At 48.7% G+C, this 27549-nt stretch overlaps 1 protein-coding gene across 3 annotated transcripts in view; it reads left to right on the top strand.

Moving 5' to 3' along the window:
* Window positions 1–27549, top strand: part of egflam (EGF-like, fibronectin type III and laminin G domains) — a 166297-nt gene that overhangs the window by 6128 nt on the left and 132620 nt on the right. For 2 of the 3 annotated variants that reach the window (XM_072257543.1, XM_072257542.1), the window contains exons 4-8: window positions 652–678; window positions 3851–3968; window positions 7561–7696; window positions 16272–16441; window positions 24976–25041. In XM_072257543.1, coding sequence (XP_072113644.1) covers window positions 652–678; window positions 3851–3968; window positions 7561–7696; window positions 16272–16441; window positions 24976–25041 — 517 coding nt within the window. The remainder of the gene's footprint in view (window positions 1–651; window positions 679–3850; window positions 3969–7560; window positions 7697–16271; window positions 16442–24975; window positions 25042–27549) is intronic. The other variant, XM_072257544.1, reaches the window with a different exon arrangement.

The raw sequence follows: 27549 nt of genomic DNA, 5'->3' as shown, positions 1-27549 counted from the left end.
ACTGCTCTCTGCAGTTGGATCTGGAGATACAAAGGGGTGGGGGGGAGAGGTGGAAACAAGCATATGAGGTGTGTGATGGTAAATTGCTACAGATGTACTGCAGAGAGCATTCTAATTGGCTGCATCTTCCTGAGGGGCCAGTGCTCGGGATCGAAATAAGCTGCAGAGAGTTGTCAGCTCACTAGCCCCAGCAACCAGGACATCTTCAAGAAGCAATGCCCTGAAACCCAGCATCCATCATTAAGGACCCCCATTACCCAGGACATGCCCTGTTCTCATCGCTATCATCAGGCAGGAGGTACAGGGGCCTGAAGACACACACTCAGCGGTTCAGGAACAGCTTCTTCCCCTCTGCCATCCGATTTCTGAATGAACAATGAACCCATGAACACCTCACTGCTTTTTTTTCTCTTTTAGCACTACTTATTTATTTAGTTTAATTAAAAATTGTAATATATGTATTTATTTATTGTAGTTTTTAATATTATGCATTACGATGTACTGCTGCCACAAAACAACAGATTTGATGACATATGTTAGTGATCTGATTCTGATAGGCCATGATGGTCTGACCTCTCACTCATTTTGAAGATGAATTTCTCCTCGGCAGGGAGTCTGAACGTTACTGTAATTTATATTCCTCTCTTGCAGGATCAGATAAAAGACCCACAGAACTATGTAAGTACTTTTGGGACCCCAGATCCCTGCTTGAACCCTCTCCGTCAGATTAGTCATTGACTGTTAGTCTGGTTTTAGACTCAAGTTCAAGGTTATCGTCATCTGATTGTACATACAGACAATCAAACGAAACAGCATTCCTCCAGACCACGGTGCACCCACTCAATATATATTACACACAGCAAATAAAACAAAACACTAGCACAAATAAGTTAGTGAAATATAATTTGAAATGCATGTGAAGAGTGAGGCACAGGTGATCAGTAGCCGATAAGCCGTTCAGTAAACAGTAAACAGCTCACAGTCCCAGTGACGAGATCTCAGTGGTGACAGGGCATTCATTAGTCTCCCAGCCTGAGGGAAGAAACTGTTACCCAGTCTGGCAGACCTTGTCCTGGTGCTTCTGTACCTCCTTCCTGACAGTCATGGGTCAAAGAGATTGTGGGTTGGGAGGAGCGTTCCCTCTAATTTACTTCACAGCTGTGCAGACCAACCATTGCTCTGAGCAGGAAATTCTTACATGGCCTAAAAACTGCACCGCACTTTGTATTATCATTATGTGAAAGAAGATTCCAGCTGCACGGCGACAGAGGTTCTGTACGCAGGAGCATTGCTGTTACTGCACTGCTATGCACCCGCTCAGCTTCGAGGAAACTGTGGATGGGCGGCAGAGATTCTCAACAATGCTTTGAGCTCCGTATACAGTGCTCCTGGAAAATAGAGGGAGGGAGACCCCAGTAATTCTCTTGGCAGTATTTACTATCAGCTGTAGGGTTTTGCAAACTCAAATGCCCATCTGCCTTCTGCCTGCAGCCTCCCCTTCCAGAAGCTCAGACACATCCGAGTCCCTGGTTACCTGGAATTAACTCCAGTGTCCGGCTCTTCCCCAGCACCAGCCCTGAGAATGTAGGCCTCGAGCAACACGCCAGGCCTCCTTGCTTTAACTTTGGGCCTGCTCACTCAGTCCTTGGCTCACTCTCAGCTGACCAAGAGTCCTTGAAACTTCTGTGGCTCCTCAGAGAACTCCGATGGAGCCTGGGAAAACTCTCAGGGGGAGCTGGCACACAAAAATCTTCTTCACCTCTCCAGACATCCCACCTTACAAAAACTCATTTCAGGGAGGTAGCACCATCAATCCGCAGGAGACTCCTGGAACTTCCAGGAGAGGTGGGATGTCTGCAATAGAGTAGCTCCTTAGCAGCTAACCAGCTAGTTTAAATAACGTTAGCTATGCTAATGAACAAATGACACCTGTTAAACTCACCTCAACATGTCTTTTACAGTCTTAACCCACCATGGGCAATAGAAAAGTCACTGTTGCAAACAGTGCAGCGAGCAACACTGTCATTATTTTGACCCCTGTTAGGCAGGGGTGCACTTTAGTGTAGTCTGGGGTGACGTACGTTTTATTTTTTTTTGGAACATTCTGCCATGGCGCGCTCTCGCTCTCTCTCGCTCGTGCACTCTCTCGCTTGCTTGCTCTCTCTCTCGCTCGTGCGCTCTCGCTTGCTCTCTCTCTCTCTTGCTTTCTCTCTCTCTTGCGCTCTCTCGCTTGCTTTCTCTCTCTCTCATTTGCTTTCTCTCTCTCTTGCTTGCTTTCTCTCTCGCGCTCGCTCTCTCTCTCTCTCTCTCTCGCTCTCTCGCTCGCTCTCAAAAAAATTGATTTCCGTGACATTGTATATAATTTGCGGGCATCAAGGAGCCACTATTAATATGCGGGAGACTCCCAGAACTTCCGGGAGAGGTGGGATGTCTGCCTCTCAGACACCCCCTTGCTGCTTCCATCAGCTCACAGGCTGACACCAGCTCTGCTTCTCAGCTTCACACAGGCTGTCCTTGGTTACCAGCGAGTTCGGAAAGTCAATTTTGTTTGTGAGTCAGAAAATACAGTAAAAAAATGCAGTAACCACAGTTCTTCAGCGTTGTAATGAACAGCGTCAAAGGTACAGAAGACTAATCCGAAAGAACAATTATGAAAATGTAGAGCATACAGCAGTATGCTACAGGCCCTTTGGCCTACAATGTATCAACATTTTAACCTACTGCAAAAGCAATTTAACACTTCCCTCCTGCATAACCCTCCATATTTATTTCATACATGTGCCTATCTAAGGTTTTCTTAAATGTCCCTAATATATCTGCCTCTACAATCAGTCCTGGCAGGTTGTTCCACACACCCACCACTGTCTGTGTAAAAAAAACCTGCCTCTGATGTCTGCCTTGTACTTTCCTCCAATCATCTTGTAGTTATGCCCTGTCCTATTAGCATTTCCACCCGGGGAAAATGTCTCTCGTTCAATCGATCTGTGCCTCCTATCATCCTGTACACCTCGATCAGTCACCTCTTATCCTCCGAGCTCACTCAACCAATGTTCCCTCTAATTTGTAATGACCAGTGTGCACAAAAACCTTGAGCCGTGAAATCTTTTTGCCCAGTGACAACAACAACACGTACGCACTGAATGTTTAAGTGGAAGTAAACCTGAAGCTGTTCTAATAAACTACCAAGTCCAGTTTGTGGTTCATTGTGCAAAAGAAATTAAATAATACACATTAATGGGCCTTATTTCTCATATACTGCACGACAACATGTAATAATATCAATCTTTTCACTTTGGAATTCAACATAGTGAATCAATAATTTCCTCAATAAAACCAGTGTACATAAGCTCGTTCTAAAATCTGCAGACAAATCATCGCTAACTCCACATTGTCAACACTATTTGCATCGGAAACTTTGTGAAATATTCTTAACATGCCAACGAGGTAGAGGGTGCTCTTTGTGAGCAGTTTGAATCCCTTTGTGCACTAGTAGCAAAAGATGTGTGTGTGCGCACACCTTCGAGGGAACATTGTGCTCAACCCATCCTCAGAAGACAAGCTGTCTCATCCAGGCAACATCTCTACACCCTCTGTATAGCTTCCACATCCTTCCTATAATGAGGCAACCAGAACAGAACACAATATTCCAGTTGTGGTCTAACCAGGGGTTTACAGAGCTGTAACACTACCTCACGGCTCTTGAACTCAATCCCCCCGACTAACAAAGGCCAACCACACCATAACAACCCTTTCAAGCTGAGCACCAACTTTGAGGCTTCTACCTGCTCTGCGGTGTGTTGTACTGGGTCTGCCTGGGTCTGCTCTGAATCTGCTGTCCCTCTTTGTGCAGGATCTGGTGGTGGGGAGCCTTCTTCCCGGGACCAGGTACCGGGTGTCGGTACGAGCTCGCAGCCCGGCAGGCAAGGGGAAACCCAGCCCCCTGAAGGATGTGACCACCATGTCTCAAGGTAGGAACCTCCATTAGGAGCCCTGCAGGGACTGGGGCCCCTCAGCCCAACCTTTTCTGCTGGTATAATCACAAGAGATTCTGCAGTTGCTGGAAATCCAGAGTAACACACGCAAAATGTTGGAGGAACTCAGCACATCAGGCAATGAATTAATGGTTGTCGTTTTGGGCTGAAACCCTTCATCTGGACTGGAAAGAAAGAGGGAAGGAGGACATGTTTGTTTGTCTGTCATGCATTAATGAGAACCCGTCTTGTCACCCACAGTTTGCAGGGGCTGGGCTGGCCTGTTGGTTCGCAAATGGCTGGAGAGGCCAACCCATGCTCAAAAAATCCTTTAGCAGTGTGGACAAAAGATGGCAGCCATGTTGGTTTGGGCTTTCCTGGCCGGCCTACGTCTCTCAGCTGCAAATGTCCTTTCTGTCTCACGTGTCACTGCCTCCTTATGGAGGGAGGAGTGTCACCCAACACACAGCAGAGCAAATGGAAGCCTCAAAGTTGGTGCTCAGCTTGAAAGGGTTGTTATGAAAGCATATGGTGTGGTTGGCCTTTGTTGGTTGGGGGATTGAGTTCAAGAGCCGTGAGGTAGTGTTACAGCTCTGTAAACCCCTGGTTAGACCACAATTGGATTATGTGTTCTGGGTTGATGCCAAAGGCTTTTTGTGAAGTTATCAGGGTGTCTTTATAGTGTTTCCTTTGCCCTCCTTCGCCCTGCATGGGAACACTTTCCTTTCTGTAGTTCACTGTAAAGCAGCCTCTCAGGCAGCCAATGGTTTGGCCTACGAGCTACGTGACCTGCCCAGCGTAAAAGGGACTGCATCAGGATTATGTAGATACTGGGCAGGTAAGTACCTCAGAGTCAGGGATTCTGTCTTGCCACGTAATGTCGAGGAGCTTTCTCCAGCAGGCTGTACGGAAACGGCTCAGTTTCCTGGCATGCCGTTGGTACACTGTCCATGTTTCTCAGGCATAAAGCAGAGTGGCAAATACCCTGGCCCTACACACCCTCAGCTTTGCCTGCAGACTTACGCCACTTCTATCCCAGACGTTGGTACAATGTCTGCCGAAGGCTACTCTTGATCTGGCGATCCTGGCATTTACTTCACCATCAGTGACGATGTTCTGGGATACAGAGTGCTGCCAAGGTACGTGAATCTGTTCACTGAGTTGAGTCTTTGACCATTCATTGTGATGTTTGGCCCAACGTATGATTCCCTGGAACTGGCTGATGCTTTACTTCAGTCTTGGTGTTGATGGTGAGCCTGAAGTTGGTACATGCATCTGAAAACCTGTCGACACGGTGCTACATATCGTCTTTTGAGGGTACAGTCATCAGCAAGGAGGAGGTCTCTGGTGATGTCTGTCGTGACCTTAGTTTTTGTTTGGAGCCTCCTGAGGTTGAACCGTTTCTCATCAGTGCTGAATCTGTTGTCAATGCCCCTGGAATCCACACTGGCTCTCTGGTACGGAGTTCCCGGTCAAGGTATGACGTGAGACAGTTGAGAAGAAGCCTGGCGAAAATCTTGCCTGCAATAGACAGCAAGGACATTGCCGATATTTGCTGCAGAATGTCAGTACCCCTTTCACTTACACAGGTGAATGATGGATGCATCTTTCAATTCCTGTGGAGTTGTCTCTTGCTGCCACATAAACTGGAAGAGCTGATGGAGTCTATCTATTAGCACCGCACCATCTTCCTCATAGGTCTCAGCTGGTATTGCACTAGAGAGCTGACGTGTCGCTTTCTGGGCCACGGTTAAGGTCGGTGAAGTGTCCAATGCTTCTTTGATAGGTAGTTGGGCCAAGCGATCATGGGCTTTGTCATTTACAGAACACTGTTAAAGTGCTCAACCCACCTATAAAGAGTTTTCTCTTTGTCCCTGATCACTGTTTTCCCATCAGAACTAGAGAGGGGATGAACCTGATGATGTGGGGCCGTAGGCTTCTTTTAGCACAGGCCCCAGCATCACTGTAGCAGTGTGGTAGATCAGCTCTCGAAGAATTGACCAAACAGTTTCCACATTCTGATTGTCCAGTGCCAGGGAGTTTAAGCAGGCTTTCAGAGTGTGAGCACAAGACTGCTTTTTGTTGCTGCTTTCCAGCTTGGAGACGATCAACCATCTTGGGGCTTTCTTTTGCTGTGGGAGTGTCTGGCTGGCCATGACGTCCTTAGTGTCTCATCACACTCTAAGCACTCTACAGTACCTTGCTGTGTCCACCTTCCTGCCCGTTGAGCCAGACTGGTAGGTCCAGCGTTTGCTAGCTTGGGTAGGCAAACCCAAACTCACCGAGGGTTAAAGACCCATCGTTCACCCGCACCCAGTTTAGCCCGCTCATCGAAGTGGCTAATCAGGGTGTGGCTGCTGTCGCTAGCAAACAGCTGCTTGGCGCCACGGGTTAGATCTGAGTGCCCCATGGACCAATGGAGGATGAGCTATTGCCAAGGGATCACGACGTGCCCACCCCATCGGAGGTGCCACCCTCCCTGACACCCCAAGAAGGGAAGCAAGGCAAGTTAGAAGGTGATAGGTGAAGCCAGGTGGGTGGGGAAGGGGGGCATGATGTAAGAAGTCGGGAGGTGATGGGTGGAAAAGGTATGGGGCTGGAGAAGGAGGAATCTGATAGGAGAGGAGAGTGGACCATGGGAGAAAGGGAAGCAGGAGGGGCACCAGATAGGCAGATGAGGAGGCAAGGTAAGAGGTCAGAGTGGGAAATAGAAGGAGAGCAAAAGGGGGGAGGGACGTTTGGAGAAATCTATGTTCAAGCCATCAGGCTGGAGGTTACCAAGGTTGAATATCATCTCATATGAGCAGCCGTGGCCAATGAGCCCTCTCCCTCCTCTAGCAAAGACGGTGCTGAAGCAGAAAGAGTGCAGGAATGGTTTAGGAGAATACTGTCTGGGTTATAGGGAGAGGTTGGGCAGGTTGGCACTACATTCCTCTGAGCATAGGAGACCGAGAGGTCCACCAGGATGACCGAGGAATGAAAGGGTTAACGCACAAGGAACTTTTGATGTCTCTGGGCCTGTACTCACTGGAGTTTAGAAGAATGAGGGGGATCTCACTGAAGCCTATCAAATATTGAAAGGCCTGCATAGAGGAGATGTGGAGAGGAAGTTTCCTATAGTGGAGGAGTCTAAGACCAGAGGGCACTGCCTCACAACAGAGGGACAGAAAGAGCGAAGAGGAGGAATTTTAGCCAGAAGATAGTGAATCTGTGGAATTCATTGCCACAGACGGCTGCTGAGGCCAAGTCATTGAGTATATTTAAATCAGAGGTTGATAGATTCTTGATTAGTCAGGGTGTCAAAGATTATGGGGAGAAGGCAGGAGAATGGGGTTGAGAGGGATAATAAATCAGCCATGATGGAATGGCAGAGCAGACTCGATGGACCAAATGTATTGAGGTATCTGTAGCTTAAGTAAGTCAGCACAACAATGTGGGTGAAGGGCGTGTTCCCCTGTTGTACTGCTCTGTGCTCTGTGGTGACGTGGTCAGAGAGGGTATACTGATGGGACCTCGCGGTATCAGGGTGCTGATTTCCCGGCTGTCTTGGTGATGAATGTCTAGCCGTTGTGTCTTCTTCCCCCCACAGACCACTGCTTGCCCCCAGACGCCCCGTCTAGACCGGAAGCTGCTGCTCTGTCTGACTCGGAGGTGACACTCTCGTGGAAGCCAGGAAGGAGTGCGGGGAGCTCCCCACTGCAGTATTACACAGTGGAATTTATCCGGTGAGTGAGGGGCAGGGGCGGGGGCGGGAAAGAGGAGTTTGGATGTCCGGTCCAGGGGTGGAGCTGGTTCTGTCTTTGAACTGTGCCAGTGCAGCCGTGGTTCCAGAGGCGATGACGATAATTAACTCTAAACCTCTGACCTGTAGCCTTCACCGTCTGGAGGGGAGCACCACCACCTACAGGTTCCACTCCACGTCCCCATGTGCCCCCTAACGTGGAAAGATAGCACTGTTCCTTCATCCATTGTTGGCTTTAAATCCTGGGACTCCCTCCCCAGCCAAGGTCGGGGGGGTTACTTTCACTGGACTGCAGGAAACCTTTTCCCGTACTGAAGTAGATAACATTGATAGGTAAAGTAATAAAACTTATTCCAGGCAACACACACAAAATGCTGGAGGAACTCAACAGGTCAGGCCGCATCTGTGGAAATGAATTGACAGTCAACGTTTGAAAACCTTTCATCAGGACGTGAAAGGGAGGGGGCGGAAGTCAGAATAGGAAGGTGAGGAGAGGGGAAAGAGTACAAGCTGGCAGGTGATAGGTGAGTGGGGAAGGGGGACATGATGCAAGAAGCTGGGAGGTGATAGGTGGAAAATGTAAAGGGCCGAAGATGAGGGAATCTGATAGGAGAGTGGGCCATGGAAGGAAGGGAAGGAGAAGGAGCTCCAGAGGGACAGGATAGGCAATCGTGGAGAAGAGGTACGGAGGAGCCCGGAGCGGGAAATTGAAAAGGAGGGAAGGGGTGAGGGGGGAAAATTACTAGAAGCTGGAGAAATCAATGTTCATGACGCCAGGTTGGAGGCTTCCCAGATGGAATATGAAGTGTTGCTCCTCCTGCCTCATCATGGCAGTAGAGGAGGCCGTGGACTGACGTGTCAGAGTGGGAATGGGGATTGGAATTTAAATGGTTGGAGCGGGATATCCTACGTTTTGTGGATGAAGCAAACATGTTATTCTGGACTCTGATTTAAAAGGCATTTGGACAGGTTCACAGATAAAGTCAAAGTGAAGTTTGCTGTCATTTGCCCGAGTCCACGTGTGCACAGGTGCAATGAAAAACTTCCTTACAGCAGCATCACAGACTCAGAGCGTCAAGTAAACAGCATTCAGGAGAAAAACATCAATCAAACATAAATTATACACAATTTTACAAGAAAGAACACGATTAATTGGAATGAAATCATAAGTTCATTGTAGTGCAAAGTGATCAAAGTATCTCTATGCTGAGCTAGTGACTCAAGGACTGGATGGTTGAGGGAGTAACTGTTCCTGAACCCGGTAGTGCGTGGCTTCGGGCTCCTGTACCTCCTGCCCGATGGGAGGAGATTGCATGGCCCGGGTTCTGGGAATCTTTGTTGTTTGAAAAGGCTCAGCAGGAAATGGGTCAAACATGGGAAAATGGGACTGGCGAAATGAGATGAGGGGCCTGTCTCTGTGCTGTGACTGTCGGAGAGCACACCTGGACTGTGAAGGTAGAAAAGACACCGGGCCAAGTGCTAGGAAATGGGCTTCCTCCAGGTGAGAGCCCACTGCACATGATGGGCCGAATGGCCGGTTTCACCACTCTGTGGCTGTCCGATTCTCCGTGGACCACAGGCAGCTTGTGTCCCTCGCCTCCCCCTTTCCCAGTCAGCCTCCTGCTCGCCCCGTGAATGAATCACCCAGAAGCAGCCCATCATTCTGAGCTGGGAAGGCTGTGGCAGCTTTAGAGTGGACAGCCAGAGACCTTTTCCCCAGGGTGGAAATGGCTGATATGAGATGATTGGAGGAAAGTCCAGCAGGGATTTCAGAGGTAGTTTTTTTACATGGAGAGGGTGTGTGCGTGGAACACACTGCCAAGGCAGTGGTAAAGGCAGATAAGTGAAGAAGCACTTAAATAGGTACATGGATGAAAGGAAAGTGGCAGCCTAAACGGAAGGGAAGGGGGTTGGATTGATCATGGGGTAGTCAGCACATGCTGGGCTGAAGGGCCTCTACTGCTCTATGCTCCACGTTCACTGTATAAGTCTAGCCTGGTTTGATCTCCAAAAACGCCAGACCTTGTATTTATTCTCAGCCATTCCTTAGTCCACGATTAGGATTCCCCGGAGACTGTGTGGGTTTCCTCCGGGTGCTCCGGTTTCCTCCCACGGTCCAAAGATGTTCCGGTGGGTGTAAGTTGTCCCGTGATTAGGCCGGGTTAAGTCGGGGGTTTGCTGGGCAGCATGGCTCGAAGGGCCGGAAGGGCCTGTTCGCGCTGTATCTCAATCAGTCAATAAATAAATACATTCCCCTGTAATTTTCCACGGCCTTTGACACTAACTACGATATCAACTGTTTTTGTGGCTGGAACACAGATTTCCTGTTTGGGCAAAGTGATTAGGCTGCAGAATTCCTGACCGGAGAGTGGGATTTTGGCAGGACTGACTCTGGAGAGGGAGTCTCTCAGTGTTGTTGGCTCGACCTGTGGTCAGTGGGCACAGGCCTGACTGAGATAAGAGATCCCTCCTGCCTCTGGCCCTCTCGTCTCCACCGCTCACAGTCTGGGGACGAGGAAGGGAGCAGGAGGGATCCATCAGATTATTAACTTGCTACTTAAACATTTAATACTCCTGCCATCTGCGAGCATTTCCTTCCTGTAATGGTGCTCGAGGAGATGCTGAGTGGTGCTGACAGATTGGTGTCAAAGCACTGGGTCACCAGAGAACTCCACACTGCCCCCAGACACAGACCACCTTCACCTTCCCCACCCTCCCCCACCTCTCCCGTTTGTCTGCTTCTAGCCTGTAACGGGAAGTTTGAACCGCACAACGCTCTGATAGAGGCTGTAATGGAATTAGACCTGATTAGAACAGCGAGCTAAGGCAATCAGACCTGTCCCTCACATCACCCAGCCTACCTCCCTTCCCCTCCTACGCTCTCTCCATCTGTCTCTCTCCCTCTGTCCTGTGTGTGTGTGTGTGTGTGTGTGTGTGTGTGTGTGTGTGTCTCTCTCTCTCTCTCTCTCTCTCCTCTGCTTCTTTTTTCCAAGTCCCTCTGTGTCTTTCATTCTATCCCTCTCTCTCACTTTCTTGTTCTGTCCTTCTCTCTCTCTTCCTGTTTCTCTGTCTCTGTCTCTCTCTCTCTGTTGTCTGTCTGTCTCTCTCCCCATCTTTCTGCCTGTGTCTCACTCAGTCTCCCTCTCTCTATGCCTCTCGATCTCTTCTTGTCTCTCTGTCTCTCTTTTTCTCCCTCTCATTGTCTCTCTGTCTGTATGAACCTTCTGTCTATTTGCCTTTCTCTCTCTCTCTCTCTCTCTCTCTCTCTCTCCTTCTATGTATGTGTGTGTGTGTCTCTCTCTCTCTCTCTCTCTCTCTCTTTCTCTGTCTGTCTGTCTCTGTCTTTCTGTCTGTGCCCGTCTCTCCTTTCTCCTTGATGCTTCCTTCTCTCTCAGAGCCAGCTTCACCGCGGTAATTCGGTTGTCGAGAGAGAGGTGAAAAGGCTGTTACGAAACAATGCTGAATTCTGCTGATTTTAAACCTGGTGGATTTTGTTAGCCCATGGATGTTAGGGGGAAAGGCAGGGAGCAGAAGATTACGGATCAATCATAATTTCTTCAACTGTCTGAACAAGGAGGTTGTCAGGACTTGAGGGACCCAAGTTACAGGGACAGTTTGAGTAGAGTGGAACTTTATTCATAAGAGTGAAGGAGACTGAGGGTTGATCTTATAGAGGTGTATAAAATCATGAGGGGCAGGGATAGGGTGAATGTGCAATCTTTTTCCCCGGGATTGGGGATCCAGAACTAGAGGGCAAAGGTTTAAGGTAAGAGGGGAGCGATTTAATTAGAAACCCAAGGGACAAGTTCTGCACACAAAGGGTGGTCAGTTTATGGAACGAGCTGCCAAAGGAACTGGTTGAGGCAGGTACGATGTTGGTTGTCTGTCGTATCCAACAATCACAGGGAACCTGTGTGGGAGAGTGTGTAAAGTGGAAAAGCTGTTACACTGGGACGGTTCCACTCTCTCAACCCCAGAGGACCGGGAACAGTGGTACAAGTAGTCGTCACAACTGGGGTCTTCCTTGGTTGCAGTGGTTGACCATGATGTCTTCTGTGCCTTGTCCTGCCCTCCGCTCTCCCCAGAGCATTGTAGAACCACCTTCCTGGCCATTGGATCTCACTGTAGATCTCATCCACCCAGTCCCCCCGGATCTGGCTTCACAAGCCAGGACAGGCATGTCCCTGTCTCACCGGGGTGTGGGGTCACCGGCTACCTTCACCTGGTTTATCCCACCTGTTGGACAGGTATGATCCTATCTCATTGGGGTATGAGCCCATTGGCTACCCTCACTTGGTTTATCCCACCTGTCGGACAGGCACGTCCCTGTCTCACCAGGGTGTGAGGCTGCCGGCTACCCTCACCTGGTTTACCCCGCCTGTCGAAGTGGTGTACTGGGGTGTGGCCGCTGTCGCATACAAACAGCTACTGGAGCCACAGGTGAGGTCTGAGTGTCCAATAGGGACCAAAGGTGAGTGAGCTGCCCCAGAATGGATATGACAAACCCCTTCACCAGAGGTGCTACCCGTCTCTGGACACCCCATACACCCCAGCAGGTACAATAACAACATTTAAAAGGTACTTGGACCGGTACCCCGATGGGAAAGGTTTAGACAGATATGGGGCAACTCAGGCAAATGGGACTAGTTCTGATGGGAATTTGGATCAGATGGGCTGAAGAGGCTGTTTGCATGTTGTGTGTCAAAGTGTTGGTGGTGCTGACTGAGAGAGAGTGGTGAAGCCTGGTGTGTCAGGCAGTGTAAACAGAATAAGACCTGAACAAGGGTTGGAGAAGATGAAAATTAAACTGGTGAATTGGCTTATTATTGTCATGTACTGAGCTATGGTGAAAAACCTTGTTTTACAGACTGTCCGTACAGATTGATTCATCACGTCAGTGCTGAAGAGGCAGTACACGGGAAACCCATAACAGAATGCAGAATAAAGTGTGACAGTTACAGAAAAAGTGCAGTACAGGCAGACAACAAGTTGAAGGGCCATGGTGAAGTAGATTGTGAGGTCAGAGCAACACACCCAAAATGCTGGGCGATCTCAGTAGGTCAGGCAGCGTCTATGGAGAGGAATAAGTAGTCAGTGTTTCAGGCCGAGACCTTTTGTCAGCACTGAGGGAAAATGTCAGAATAGGGTGGTCAGGGGAGGAGAGGTTTCCAGTCCTGATGAGGGGACCTGGCCCCTCATTCATTTCCACAGATGCTGCCTGACCTGCTGAGTTCCTCCAGCATTTTGTGGGAGTTGCTCTGGATTTCCAGCATCTGCAGAATCTCATGTTTGTGAGGCCAAGGATCCATTTATCATTCAGTAATCTGATAACAGTGGGATTGAAGCTGTCCTTAAACCTGTTGGTTTGTGTCTTCAGGCTTTTGTACCTTCTGTCTCGGGCAGGTGGGGCTCATCAGCCTTGGACGTCAGCCCATCTCAAGAAGGAAAACTCTGATTTTAAACCTCCGCTGCCTTGCGGCCATACCCTCCCCCCCCCCCATGGGAAAGGCTTTGAGAGTAAACCTTGGGGAAGAAATCTGTAGCCAGGGTCCCTAAGGAAGTTTGACATTGTTTACAACTTCACTCTGACAACTTCACTCTGGCAACCTCTGTGACGACACTGGTGTCAAGCTGTATCGGTGTTTGCCCTTCCCTTGGACTACATCAGTGACGTGGAGAGGGGGAGCCCACTGCATGGGAACAGCTGGTTCTTCAAACCTTCCCACCCAGGCTTGTGCCCTGGAGAGGACACAGTCCACCAGAGGCACAAACCCATGATCCCCTGGAATTGACGGCTGCCTCTCTCCACCTTCTGTCCGATGGGAGAGGGGAGAATGTCCGGGGGTGGGGGGTTTAATTGTGTTGGCTCCTTTACTGAGGCAGTAATCAGTGTAGACAGAGTCCATGGAGGGGAGGCTGGTTTCTGATGTGCTGAGCTGTGTCAGGGTGAGTGTGTGTTAGGGTCGAGGTGTAGACGAGTCCGTGGAGGGGAGGCTGGTTTCTGATGTGCTGAGCTGTATTCACAGCTCTGAACAGTTTCTTGTGGTCGCAGATAGAGCCGTCTCTGTACCCAGCGAGATGCATCAGACAGGATTCTTTCTATGGTGCATCAGGTAGGATGCTTTCTATGGTGCATCTGTAGACATTGGTGAGGAAAGGTTAAAGACCAGTTTTATTTGCCACATGTACATCGAAACTCATAGTGACACTCACAACACGCTGGAGGAACTCAGCAGATCGGGCAGCATCCGTGGAAACGATCAGTCAACGTTTCAGGCCGGAACCCTTCGTCAGGTTCTGGCCCAAAACGTTGACTGATCGTTTCCACGGATGCTGCCCAACCTGCTGAGTTCCTCCAGCGTGTTGTGAGTGTTGGTTTGACCCCAGCATCTGCAGATTATTTTGTGTTTACGAAACTCACGGTGAAATGCATCTTTCGCGTCAATAACCAATGCAGTCCGGGGATCACTCTGGGGGCAGCCTACAACTCTCCCCAATCTTTTGGCACCAACACAGTATGCCTGCAAGTTACTAACCCTAAAGCGTACATGTTTGGACTGTGTGAGGAAAGAGGGGTCCCCAGAGGAAACGCACGGGGAGAATGTACAAAGTCCTTACAGACGCGGCAGGAATTGAACCTGAGCTGCTGGCGTGCTGAGAAGCGTTCCACTGTGTAGGGGCTGTGAAATCGATTTGGGCGTCTCTGGTATGCTCAGGCTTCAAATGACTCCTGTCTGAAATGTGCAGTTCCTGCCTTCTCCATTATCTGACCGCCCTGCTGTTTGGGCTTCTCATTACAAAAACAATGTGAATCTCATAAAGTCTGCTAAATCTTTTAATCCCTGGATCTGACTGTGACATTGTGCAGGAACTTACTGTCAGGCCCTATGAAGAGCATTTTTGACACTCGATCGGGGCAGGGGAGGGTAGAACGGGGACACCCAGCAGTCACTGTGTGAGTGAAGCTGTTATATCTGAGGAAAAGGCATCTTGCTGCCTCACTCCCAGCACCATGGATACGGACTGAACTGGCCACTCGGGCCGAGAGGTCACGCTGAACCAGTCTGACTTTCAACCAATCAGGCTGCACGCTGGTCAGTGACGCCAAAGGGAAAACCTTGCAGATGTCAGAGATCTGAAATAAAGTTAGGGAATGCAGAAAGTACTTAGGAGAGAGGGAGAGAGAATCTTAAAGAGGTGATGGAGTCACAGACAGTGGCAGCACAAAAGCAGGCCCATCAGCCCATCGAGTCTGCTGACCAACAGCCACCAATCCTACACGGATGCTGTTTCATACTCTCCACATTCCCATCAGATTCCACCCCTCAGCCACACAAGAGGGACAATTTAAATTGGTCAACTTGCACGTCTTTGGACTGTGGGAGAAAACCAAGCGAAGCCCAAGTATTCACGGGGGGAATGTGCAAACTCCTTACAGACAATGCCCGAGGCCGAGACTGAATCCTGCCTCTCTTTATCTCTCCCTCTCCCATCTCTCTCTCCCCTACCTCCTTTAGCGATCTTCCTTTTATCTTCCCTCTCCCCATCCCTTTCCATCTTCCCCTGTCCTCCCTCTCCCTCACCGCTCCTTTTCTCCCTCGCTCCTCCTCCTCTCCCTCACCCTCCTCCTCTCCCTCACCCTCCTCCTCCTCCTCTCCCTCACCCTCCTCCTCCTCTCCCTCACCCTCCTCCTCCTCTCCCTCCTCCTCTCCCTCCTCCTCCTCTCCCTCACCCTCCCCCTCCTCTCCCTCACCCTCCCCCTCCTCTCCCTCACCCTCCCCCTCCTCTCCCTCTCCCTCCTCTCCCCTCCTCCTCTCTCTCTCCCCTCCTCCTCTCTCCCCTCCTCCTCTCTCTCTCCCCTCCTCCTCTCTCTCTCCCCTCCTCCTCTCTCTCCCCTCCTCCTCTCCCTCTCCCCTCCTCCTCTCCCTCTCCCCTCCTCCTCTCCCTCTCCCCTCCTCCTCTCCCTCTCCCCTCCTTCTCTTCCTCTCCCCTCCTCTTACTCTCCTTCTCCCATCCCTCTCTCCCCACCCCTTTATTGCTCTACCTCTTATCTTCCCCCTCTCTTCCTTTCCCCTCCCTCTCCTCATCCCTTTCTTTCCATCTCCCTCACCTCCCCTCACTCACCTCTCCTCCTTAACCCACCTTCTCTTCAACCAATTCCCTTCTCCTTTCCCTCTCCCCTCCACCTCTCCTGTCCCTTTCCCTCTCTCACCTTCCTCTCCCTCTCCTTCTGCCATCTCTCTTCCCCATTCCCTTTATGGATCTTCCTCTTATCTTCCCTCTCCTCCTTCCTCTACCCATCCCTTCCTTTCCATCTTCCTCCTGTCCTCCCTCTCCCTCTCCCCTCCACCTCTCCCATCTCTCTCTCCTCTCACCCTCCCCCTCCACCTCTCATCCTCTCCCCTCCACCTTTTCCTCCCCATCTCCCTCCCCTCCTCCTCTCACACCTCTCTGTCCCTCTCTTTTTGCCACCTGTCTCCCCTGCCACCCATCCTCTTTCCTGCTGGTGTGACCTGAAATACACGGGGAGCCGGTGAGATTTCTCTGCCCTCTCTCAGCAGGTCGGCAGGAAACGAGAGCCGGACCGTGCTCGGGGAACAGATCAAATCCGAATCCATGGTGATTAAGCATCTAGACGCAGGGACTTGGTACCAGTTTGTGATACGTGCCGTCAATGCCCATGGGCCCAGCCTGCCCAGTGGACCCAGTAACCAAGTCAAGACCCTCGGTGAGTGACGGGGGAACAAGTGCCGGGGACTGCCACTGAGAAGCTGGGAGAGGGGTGGGGTGGATGTAAACTAAGGGCAGGGCCTTCAGATCCAGGCCTGGGCCTGCAGCTGCGTCTTCGATGGCCTCCCTCAGAAGGCCTCACACGTGCAAGCAGGCCTTGGGAGCTTTGTTGTAATGAACACAAAATATCAAAGGAAGCAGACAACAAAAATGGTGAGACCACTAAAACTACCACGTGAAAGGCATTTACGTGAGTGCATCAGCTGCATGCCAAGATAGAAAAGGCCACATCTCCTGCATCGGTAGGAGGGCAGAGGCTCCAGTGTCTTTACCTGGAGCTTCAGCAGCTGGTACGTTTTCCTCTCCGAGGGGGCTGAGTCTTCCTCAAAAGGTGGTGGAAGGGGAGTCTGAATCTGAGGTGGATGTGGATAAACAGAGGAGATGTGAGGGGGAAGGAGAGGGTTACTGGGCAATAGATGGGAACATGGAGTCCTGGTTATAATCAGACTTTCCTGATCCTCATCCATAGCTTCACGCCCCTTCTCCCCAATGATGGCACCTCTCTGGGGTGGAGAGGTTTACCATTGATGGGATCTAGATTGGACTAGCTTTATTTATCACATATACTTCGAAGCATACTGTGAAATGTGTCGTTTATGTCACAACCAGCACAGTCAATGATGTGCCCGCAAGTGTCGCTACACTTCCAGCACCAACATTGCATGCCCACAACTCACTAACTCATCTCTGGAGTGTGGGAGGAAACCAGAGCACCCGGAGGAAACCCACGCAGTCAAGGGTAGAACACACAAACTCCTTGAACCCTGGTTGCTGGTGTTGTTATAGCTTCACACGATCTGCTATGTCACTGGCCGAACTGAACTCGAGAAATCCAGAGCAACACACACACAGAATGCTGGAGGAACTCAGCAGGTCAGGCAGCATCTACGGAGAGGAATAAAGAGCCACATTTCAGACTGAGACCCTTCATCAGGAATGAATCCTGACTGGGTTTGACTAAGTGGCACAGGGAAGATATCCCCCCTGTCTCTAGGGTCTTAAAAATTGATGGTGTATGAGGGGTACGACTTCATACTCCAGGGATAAAGCATCCATCATCAAGGACCCCACCGTCCAAGCTTCTTGCTGCTGCCTTTAGGAAGGAGGTACAGGAGCCTCAGGACTCTCACCAGCAGGTTCGGGAATAGTTATTACCCCTCGACCATCAGGCTCTTGAATTAAAGAGGATAACTTCACTCAACTTCACTTGCCCCATCATTGAAATGTTCCCACAACCTATGGCCTCACTTTTAAGGACTCTTCATCTCATCTTCTCTGTATTTAATGTTTATTTATCTATCATCATTATTATTATTATTTTGTTTTTGAGTTTGTATTTGTACAGCGTGTTGCCTTTGGCACATTGGATGTCTGTCCTATTGGGTGCAATCTTTCACTGATTCTATTGTGTTTCTTTGTACTTACTGAGAATGCTGATAAGAAAATGAATCTCGGGGTTGTATATGGTGGCATATAAATACTTCGCTAATATATTTATTTGAACTTTTAAACTTTGATAAAGATGCAAGGGGTTCAGGACAGGGATGAGGAGAAATATCTAGGCCCAGGGTGCGGTGAGCCTGTAGAATTCATTTTGTCATTGTTATGGGTAGTGGAGACACCAGATGCTAGACTCCAGAGGAACTCGAGGTTAAGCAGCACCTGTGGAGGTGGAGGTAACTGATGATGATTTGAGTCTCATACAGGATTTTGAGCTGAAACATTGACAATTCCTTCCACCCCAACACCAATGTCGCTCAGCCCGCCAAGTTCCTCCAGCAGATCGTTGTTGCACTAGAGGACAAGTCTGCTTATCGTTAAGAGGGAGGTGAGTAGATTTCCAGGTATGGGAGACATCGAGGGGTATGAGGGGAGAGTGATTTTGGAAATGGAGGTTCATCCACGTTGGAAATGAATGGATTGAATGTTTTGTGCTGGGATTGGTGCTGTGGGGCCTGTTGGATTCCGTTGTATTTTAGAAGTCAGGACAAGGCATAAACCACTTGGGAGCTGCAGAGGCTCAGTTGTAGCAAGGACTAGGCCTCAAGCCGTGGGCCTGCCTGTTGCTGCAGTCCAGGTGAGGAGACGCCAGCAGTGATATAGCATGGCGCCTGTGCTCGGGTGTGGGCTGGCCTCTACTGTCAGTGTTACCCTCCAGTGTTCAATCGGTGCAATTCTTGGTGCTGGCTTCTTTGAATGTGCTGTGTATGTTTTGCAACTTGGCCCCAGAGGAACACTGTTTTATTTGGCTATATCCACTTATGGTTGAATAATAATTAAACTTGATTTGATTTGATATGATTTGCCTCACAATTCTTTTATTAAGAGTTGATGGAACAAAGAGAACGGGAACAGAACAGTGATAGGGGTCTTACTGCTTGAAGAAGGGAGATCTAAAGATGGCAGCTTGGATAAAACAGCTACTCTTATACCCAAAGATAAGAAAAATTCCACCTAAATCCATTGATAACAATAGACTAGTTAGAAAGCACTTAGTCAATACTGGGATGAAAATTAACCATTGAGAAAACACTTACCTAGTGTAGAACAAAGCTTCGGGAATTATACTTCGCATAACCACAAGAGTAGGGGTTCCCGACATAGAGTCCGTGGACCCCTCAGTTTATAGCAACGACCGAACCCAGGAGTGGAGGATCGGCAGTCTCTGTCACTGAGCACTGGCAATGACTGAATCCTGGTGCGGAAGAACAGCAGACTCTGTCACAGTGAGCACTGGTAACGACTGAATCCTGGTGCGGAGGAACAACAGACTCTGTCACGGTGAGCACTGGTAACGACTGAACCCTGGTGCGGAAGAACAGCAGACTCTGTTATGGTGAACACTGGTAACGACTCAACCCAGGAGCAGAGGAATAGCAGACTCCTATGTAGAGATAGAAACGAGAGATTATATATGGGAATACCAACAGAGCATCAGTGACCCGACTGAGTGACACCACGAGACAAATCATTCTCCACACATGGACCCCACAATGATTGCTAAATGAGAGTCCGAATTAAATAATCACAGAAAGTGGAAAACCCGTGCCAGTAAGGTTAAAGAAAAGACTCTCATTAGGACAGTTAGTAATACAGGTGCTGAAGAGACCTGGAAGCCCTTTGCTCTACGGCAATCTGCAGTAGCCAGCAGGACTCACGACACCAGGGCATAAAAGGTTGGGAACCGCTGCACTAGAGGCATATTAACTGTTATGTGCATACTACAGCCACGAGGAACTATCGCAAGCAGTTACTATAAGTAATTATATAAAATACAAGTAGATCATTCATTGTTCAACTACAAAGAAAACAACAGGCCTCTTCGCATACATAGCTAGGGTGCCTAAGACTTTTGCACAATACTGTAGTGATTTTATGCATTGCTGTCACAAAGAAACAAAATCTTTCATGACATATGTCAGTGATGATAAACCTGATTCTGATATGGGTCTCTATTGTAGACTGAGAGTGGGAAGGGGGCAGGGAGAGGAGAACCATGGTTGGGACATGGGAAAGGGAGAGGGGAGGGAGCAGGGAGCACCGGAGAGACATTCTGTAATGATCATAAACTAATTGTTTGGAATTAAATGACCTTGCCTGGTGTCTCAGGGTTGGGTGTGTCTACACCTGTGTTACCCTCCACCCTTGGCACTCCTCTGCCACCTGTCCCACAGCCCTCCCGCTGCACTCTACCCTCACCATTCCCAACATCCTTCGTTCCCGTCAGATTTACAAACTCGCTTTCCCCTCCACGTTGACAAATACAGGTCTGTGCAAAAGTCTTAGGCACCCTAGCTATATATATGTGTGTCAAGACTTTAGCAGGATACAGTATATGTGTGACTTGGCTGAAATTGTGGGTGGCTGGGTGGCTGACGACATAAAGATTTGTGGTGTGGTGTACAGTGTAGACAGCTGTAAAAGGGCACAGCAAAATAGAGACATGAATGGAGGTGGAGTTGGAAGATATCATTAAGATTGAAAGAGTATAGACAAAATTTACAAGGATACTTCCAGGACTTGAGGACCTGAGTTACAGGGAAAGGTTGACTAGGTTAGGATTTTATTCCATAGGGCTTAGGAGAATGAGGGGAGATTTGATGGTGTACAAATTCTGAGTGGTATAGATAGGGTAAATGAAACTAGAACGTGCCAGGAGAAAAGCAAGTCCTACCCGGCCAGCTCTCCCACCCATTCTGCTCTCCAATGGACATTAAATAATTGGACTACAACCGACTCCAGTGAAATACTCAGTGGGAGTACAAAAACGGATGGAATCCCGGACACCGCCATTCAGCTGTTTATTTATGTACCAGCTTTACCCCTAAGCCATCGGACTACCAACCTACCGCCCTCCGTAGTGCCTATTGTCTTGTTTATTATTTATTGTAATGCACGCACTGTTCTGTGTACTTCATACAGTTCTGAGTAGGTCTGTAGTCTAGTGTAGTTTTTGTGTTGTTTTACGTAGTTCAGTGTAGTTTTTGTATTGTTTCATGTAGCACCATGGTCCTGAAAAACGTTGTCTCATTTTTACTGTGTACTGTACCAGCAGTTATGGTCAAAATGACAATAAAAAGTGACGACTTGACTTGAGAAGAAGGATTGGGATTGCTAAATGCATGTTTGAGTGCTTGAGCAAAGTACTAAAGAATAACATAATTTCTCTGGGTATAAAACTCAGAGTGTTGTGGGGCTACTTTCATCCCACGCTGACACATGGAAGCGAATGTTGGACAATATCAGAGCACAATGAGGGAAGACTTAGAGCTGCAGAAATGTGGTTTTTGAGAATGATGAAAATATCACGGAAGGGACGGAGTAACAAATGAGGGAGTGTTGTGAAAAGCCGGAATAAGAAGCGAGCTGATCATCAGTCAGGAAACAGCAGGTGGAATTTCGGGGAGGTGTCCTGAGGAAAGAGAAGCTCGAACATCTTGTCGTGACGGGAAAAATTGATGGAAGAAAATGTCAGTGCATGACATTCATGAGTTACATCAAGGGATGGACAGGCAAAAGTTTTGAAGATCTCATTAGAACTACTCAGAATAAAGACTGATGGAAAACCGTAATTGCCCACGTCATACAGTGGTGGCATCCGTTAGTCTCACAAGACCATGGATTTGCGCCTGGAAAATCTTGCTTCAGTTGTGCTGTCGTGGTGAGGTGATGCTGGAGTGTCCTCTCCAGGGCGCAGGCCTGGGTGAGGTTGTATGGAAGACCGGCAGTTGCCCATGCTGCGTCTCCCCTCTCCAGGACACTGATGTTGTCCAAGGGAAGGGCAAGGGCCGATACAGCTTGGCACCAGTGTCGTCGCGGGAGTTGTCAGAGCAAGGTTGAAGGCAACGTCGGACTGCCTTAGGGACTCCAGCTCCGGATGTGTCCTCAGGGTTTATTCCTGAAGCCTTTCCCATGAGTGGGTATGGCCGCAAGGCAGCGGAGGTTTGAAATCAGAGTTTTCCCTCTGTTCGATGGACTGCCTTCCCAGGCTGACGATCTCCATCTACCAGAAACGTCATACGGTAAGCCATAAAGATGTTGACGAAATGCAAACAGGCTTTTTCCAATGCAGTTAGGTGGTTCTAGAACTAGAGGTCATGGTTAAGGGTGAAAGGTGAAATGTTTAAAGTGAAGCATGAGGGGGAGCTTCTTCACTCAGGGTGGTGAGAGGGTGGAACGAGCTGCGTTCGCAAGTAGTGGGTGCAGGTTCAGTTTCAAACTTTAAGAGCAGTTTGGATAGGTTCATGTGGTACATGGATGGGAGTGGTATGGAGGGCTGATGGTCAATGGGACTACATAGATGAATAGTCCACATGGACTAGATGTGCTGCCGTGTTCTAAGATTCTGAGCAGGCAGAGCCCTGAGTCTGAATCTCTGGAAGTTGAAGCCCAGTGTCTGCAGGTTCCAGCTCGGGTCCGCTGCGGGCTGGACGCTGGAGGACCCTGTATGTGTGTGGACGGGGGGAGAAATGGGGGCTTGTTTAGTTGCTTGTTCTGTCTTGTTCTGCTGACTCGCCTTTTCTATTTCCCATTGTAATCTGTGGTCAGTGTTGGGAGGCCTATATATCAGGGTCCTTTTACCCTTGCAGTTTCTTAACCCAACCCACAAGGTTCAATGTCCATTTAGGAATCGGATGGCAGAGGGGAAGAAGCTGTTCCTGAATCACTGAGTGTGTGCCTTCAGGCTTCTGTATCTCCTACCTGATGGTAACAGTGAGAAAAGGGCATGCCCTGGGTGCTGGAGGTCCTTAATACTGGACGCTGCCTTTCTGAGACATTGCTCCCTGAAGATGTCCTGGGTACTTTGTAGGCTAGTACCCAAGATGGAGCTGACTAGATTTACAACCTTCTGCAGCTTCTTTCAGTCCTGTGCAGTAGTCCCTTCATACCAGACAGTGATGCAGCCTGTCAGAATGCTCTCCACAGTACATCTATAGAAGTTTTTGAGTGTACTTGTTGACATGCTAAATCTCTTCAAACTCCTAATGAAGTATAGCTGCTGTGTTACCTTCTTTATAACTACATCGATTTGTTGGGACCAGGTTAGATCCTCAGAGATCTTGACACCCAGGAACTTGAAGCTGCTCACTCTCTCCACTTCTGATCCCTCTATGAGGATTGGTATGTGTTCCTTCGTCTTACCCTTCCTGAAGTCCACAATCAGCTCTTTTGTCTTGCTGACGTTGAGTGCCAGGTTGTTGCTGCGGCACCATTCCACTAGTTGGCATATCTCACTCCTGTACACCCTCGCGTCACCACCTGAGATTCTATCAACAATGGTTGTATCGTCAGCAAATTTATAGATGGCATTTGAGCTGTGCCTAGCCATGCAGTCATCTGTATCTAGAGAGTAGAGCAGTGGGCTAAGCACACACCCCTGAGGTAGAAGATCATAGCGCCATGAAGTGCTATGCAAATAGAAAGGGTGGTAAGGCAGGTATAATGGCACGCTAGTCTTTGTTGGTTGGGCTATTGAGTGTAGATGTTAGGAGGTCGTGTTGCAATGAATAAAACTTCAGTTAGGCTGAACTTGGTGTATTGCGTGGAGCTCTGATTGCTCCATTGTAAGATGGATGTTAAAAGCTCAAAGTAAATTTTATTAGCAAAGTACATGTATGTCACCATATTCAACCCTGAGTCATTTTCTTGTGAGCATACTCAATAACTCTATAGAACAATACTATGACAGAATCAATGAAGCTTTTTATAAAAGGGTGCGGAAGAGCGGAGGTTTGCCGGGATGCTGCCTGGATTAGAGGGCGTGGACTACCAGTAGAGTTGGAGAAACGCGGGTTGTTTTCTCTCGAGTGGCGGGGAGGGGGGAGTGGAAAGGGGAGATCTGATAGAGGTTTATAAGATTATCAGAGGCTCAGATAAGTAGACAGACTGTATCTACTTCCCCAGGGTAGGAATGTCAGGCACCAGAGCACTTGGTTTGAAGGTAGGAGCGAGAAGGTTTGAAGGAGATGTGCTGGGCAAATTTCTTTTTACACACAGAGAGTGGTGGGTGACAGGGTGTGCTGCAGGCCGATACAATAGAGGCTCTCAGGCTGGTGTGCAGGGAATGGAGGGATAGGAACCCTGTGCAAGCAGAAGGGGGTTGGTTTAATTCATCTCAGCCATGTTGGGCCAAAGGACCTGTTCCCAGGTCACACTGTTCTCTCCCTCCTCTCAGTTTCTGTGCTTCCATGGAATTCTCGGCTGAACTACTGACCTGGAGACATGAGTTCAATACCCACAGAGGCAGCTGTGCAATTTAAATTTGGCCAATTAAATTAGGTCATTGAGAAGTCTACAGATTTATTGTAATACACTGTGTGTTGTACAAATGCTTGCCTTGGAAGGGGAGATTGGTGGGATTCGACTGCCTCCTTCATCCTCTCTAGACTGCAGACTCCCGGAATGTCCCTCCAAGGGTGCCAGATGTTGACAGCTTTGTCTCCCATTTCAAAGTTAAAAGCAAACTTATTATCAAACTATGTATAATGTATACAATCTTGACATTTGTCTTCATGGAGGCAGTCATAAAACAGAGAAATGCAATAGATCTCACGAAAAACTCCACACCACAAAGACAGTCAAACATCCAATGTGTGAAAAAGAAAAAAAACAAATCACAAACAGTCAAAAAGTAAACAAACAATCCACAGAACATGAACCGAAACTGAGTCCACGAGAGTGAGTGGACAGTCACAGAGTCAGTTCAGTGCTGAGGGGAGTGAAGTCTTATAGAATAGGGAGCTAAACACCAACTTGTCCTTCGCCCTCAACCTTGACACAAATCTTTCTAATGTGGCTTGGCACTTAAATCAGCCAGACGTTGTTTCTTGGTGTGTCCCTACCCCAGCCCGCCCCCTGTCAGCTGGGAGAGGGGGCTGCTGTGGGAGGGGGCGATGCAGGCTCCGCAGATTTCTGTGAGAGGGGGCTTTGTTGTATGTGCTGATCGATTGTTTCTCTCCCATCGACGACCAGTGGCGCGGAGGATGCCAGTGCAGCAGGCTTTCCGTTACGAGGTGGAGCCGGGGTCCTGGTCGACAGGTACAGGCGTCCCCCGACCCCTCACATGCTCACCACTCCCACCCAGCCAACCCTCTCGCCTAACACCCCACCAGCCTACATCCCCACCCAGCTCTAACGGCAGGACCCTCCCTCAGCTCCGGCCTGCGGCTACTAACACCTCGCCGGCACCCACAGGCGCACATTGGGGAGGGTGAGGGGGCGAGTGTGCAGGGTGGGATGGGGTGGGGCAAGTTCAGGACAGTAGCGTCACGGTTAGCTCGACGCAGTTCCAGCTGGGGGCGTCAGAGTTCAGAGTTCAACCCTGGTGTCGTCTGTAAGAATTTTAATACATTCTTCCCGCGTCCTCTGGGCGCTGCGGGTGCCTACCACAGCCCACGGACGTAGCGCAGTGTATCTCTGAATAATCAATCCTTTTCAAAACCCTGCGGAGGATGAGTTCGGCACTGAAGTGGGGGGTAGGCAGATGAGAAAGAGGGGGTGGGTAAGGAGCTTTAATGGTGAAGTACACTGAGACCACAGGTTTGGCAGCAGAATCAGGCCATTTGGCCCGTCATTTACTCACCCAGTCCGTCATGGTTGATTTTTCTTCACCACATTGTCCTGCTTTCCCCCTGTAACCCTTAACCCCCCCCCTTGCCAATCAGGAATGTTGTTTATTCATTTCGATACAGTGTGCATCAGGGTCTTCTGGCTCAATGAGCCGCACTGCCCAGTAACCCAGCGATTTAACCCCAGCCTAGTCCCAGGACAGTTCACAATGACCAGCTGACCTACTAGCCGGTACGTCTGTGGGGAGAAATCGAGCACCCGGTGGAAAACCATGTGCACACGGGAAGGACGTACAGACAGCAGGATTGAACTCTGAACTCTGATGCCCCGAGCTGCAATAGCATTACGTGGCACCCCTATCGCTCTCCGTGTTAAATACACCCAGAGACTTGGTCTCCTCAGCCGTCTGTGGCGATGAATCCCACAGATTCACCACCCTCTGGCTAAAGAAATTCCTCCTCATCTCTGTTATAAATGGACATCCCTCTATTCTGTGCCTGTGCCCTCAGATCCTAAATAGGAGTGATTCTGCAGATACTGTAAACCTTGAGTAACACACACAAAGTGCTCAGGCAGCATCTGTGGAGAGTCAGAATCAGGTTTAATATCACTGGCATATGTCATGAAATTTGTTGTTTTTGTGGCAGCAGTACATTGCAATACATAATATTTTTTTTAAAAATTAAATTACAATAAATTATATTAAAAATTAATTAGATAGCTAGTGCAAAAGGGGAGCACAAAAATAGGGAATAAACAGTTGCTCTTTTGGGCAAAGTCCTGATGAAGGGTCTTGGCCCAAAACGGCGAATGTGTTTGTTCATTTCCACAGATGCTGCCTGACCTGTTGAGTTCCTCCAGCATTTTGAGCATGCTGCTCTCTGGTCTGAGACTCTCCTGCTGGTGGAAACATTCTCTCCACATCCACTCTATCTGGGCCTTTCAGTATCCGGTGATTTTTCATGAGATCCTCCCTCATCCTTTTGAACTCAAACCAGAGCTAAAAATAAAACAAGCAGACGTAGATTTAAGTTTACTTTCAACTTCGTTGTTGACATGGGCTCACATCCACAAGTCATGAAAATGAGTTTTATGCAGCAGAACTCAGTACAAAACAAGATGAGGGCAAACATGTTAACATAAACATAAATTATTGAAAATTATACACAACTTAAATGCAAAATGTGCAAGCAATAAGCTGGAATGTGTTTGTCTCCAGATGCACTAGCATGAGATGAGCACTGTTGTACCATCACCCTGCAGGCCGTGACACTCGGACTTGGGCTATATATGTGTATGTGTGTATATATATGTATATATGTATGTGTGTGTGTGTATGTATGTGTGTTTTATATATATATGTGTGTGTGTATGCAGAGAGAGAGAGAGTCTGGTGCAGATAATGGGCTGCCTTCATATAATGCTATTAGCAATTGTATCCCCCAAATCTTCATTTTCATTGTAACATTCAAGCTGATTGTCAATATCTTCAAATTCATCATAGTCCCTAACTTGTTGAATTAGTGAAATATTTTCATTTTCACTTTTGGCCGTTTCTGGCATCTCCAAGCCAGAGTGATTGAAAGTGCAGTGAGCAAAACATTTCCGACTTGTCTTACTGCTTATTTCTCACCAGCTACCAGTGACAGAAATCACTGCTTTTTCAACAAAAACACACACAACTGATGCTATGTAAAAACTTGTTTGTTCTAAGCATGGTGCAGTGTATAACGGCCACATAGGTGCAGTCGTCTGATGGTAGTTAGAAACTGTTCGGCAACAATCTCTTGCCCCAATTAAACGACATAATGTCCTAAATAAATGAAGGGAATCTCGGCTATTTTTTCAATTTGTTTATGATCTTTAAGAGTTGTCCCAAGTTAGTGGCTGCTCTGATTAACTGATGGCCCAATTAACGGAAAATCGCTGCATTTTTTGGTGACTAGTTGCCTTTCTGCTATCGTCACCGTGTGTGCT

The sequence above is a fragment of the Mobula birostris genome, chromosome 5, assembly GCF_030028105.1.
Source record: "Mobula birostris isolate sMobBir1 chromosome 5, sMobBir1.hap1, whole genome shotgun sequence".
NCBI classification, from domain to species: domain Eukaryota; kingdom Metazoa; phylum Chordata; class Chondrichthyes; order Myliobatiformes; family Myliobatidae; genus Mobula; species Mobula birostris.
This window is presented reverse-complemented; position numbering and strand designations above follow the sequence as displayed.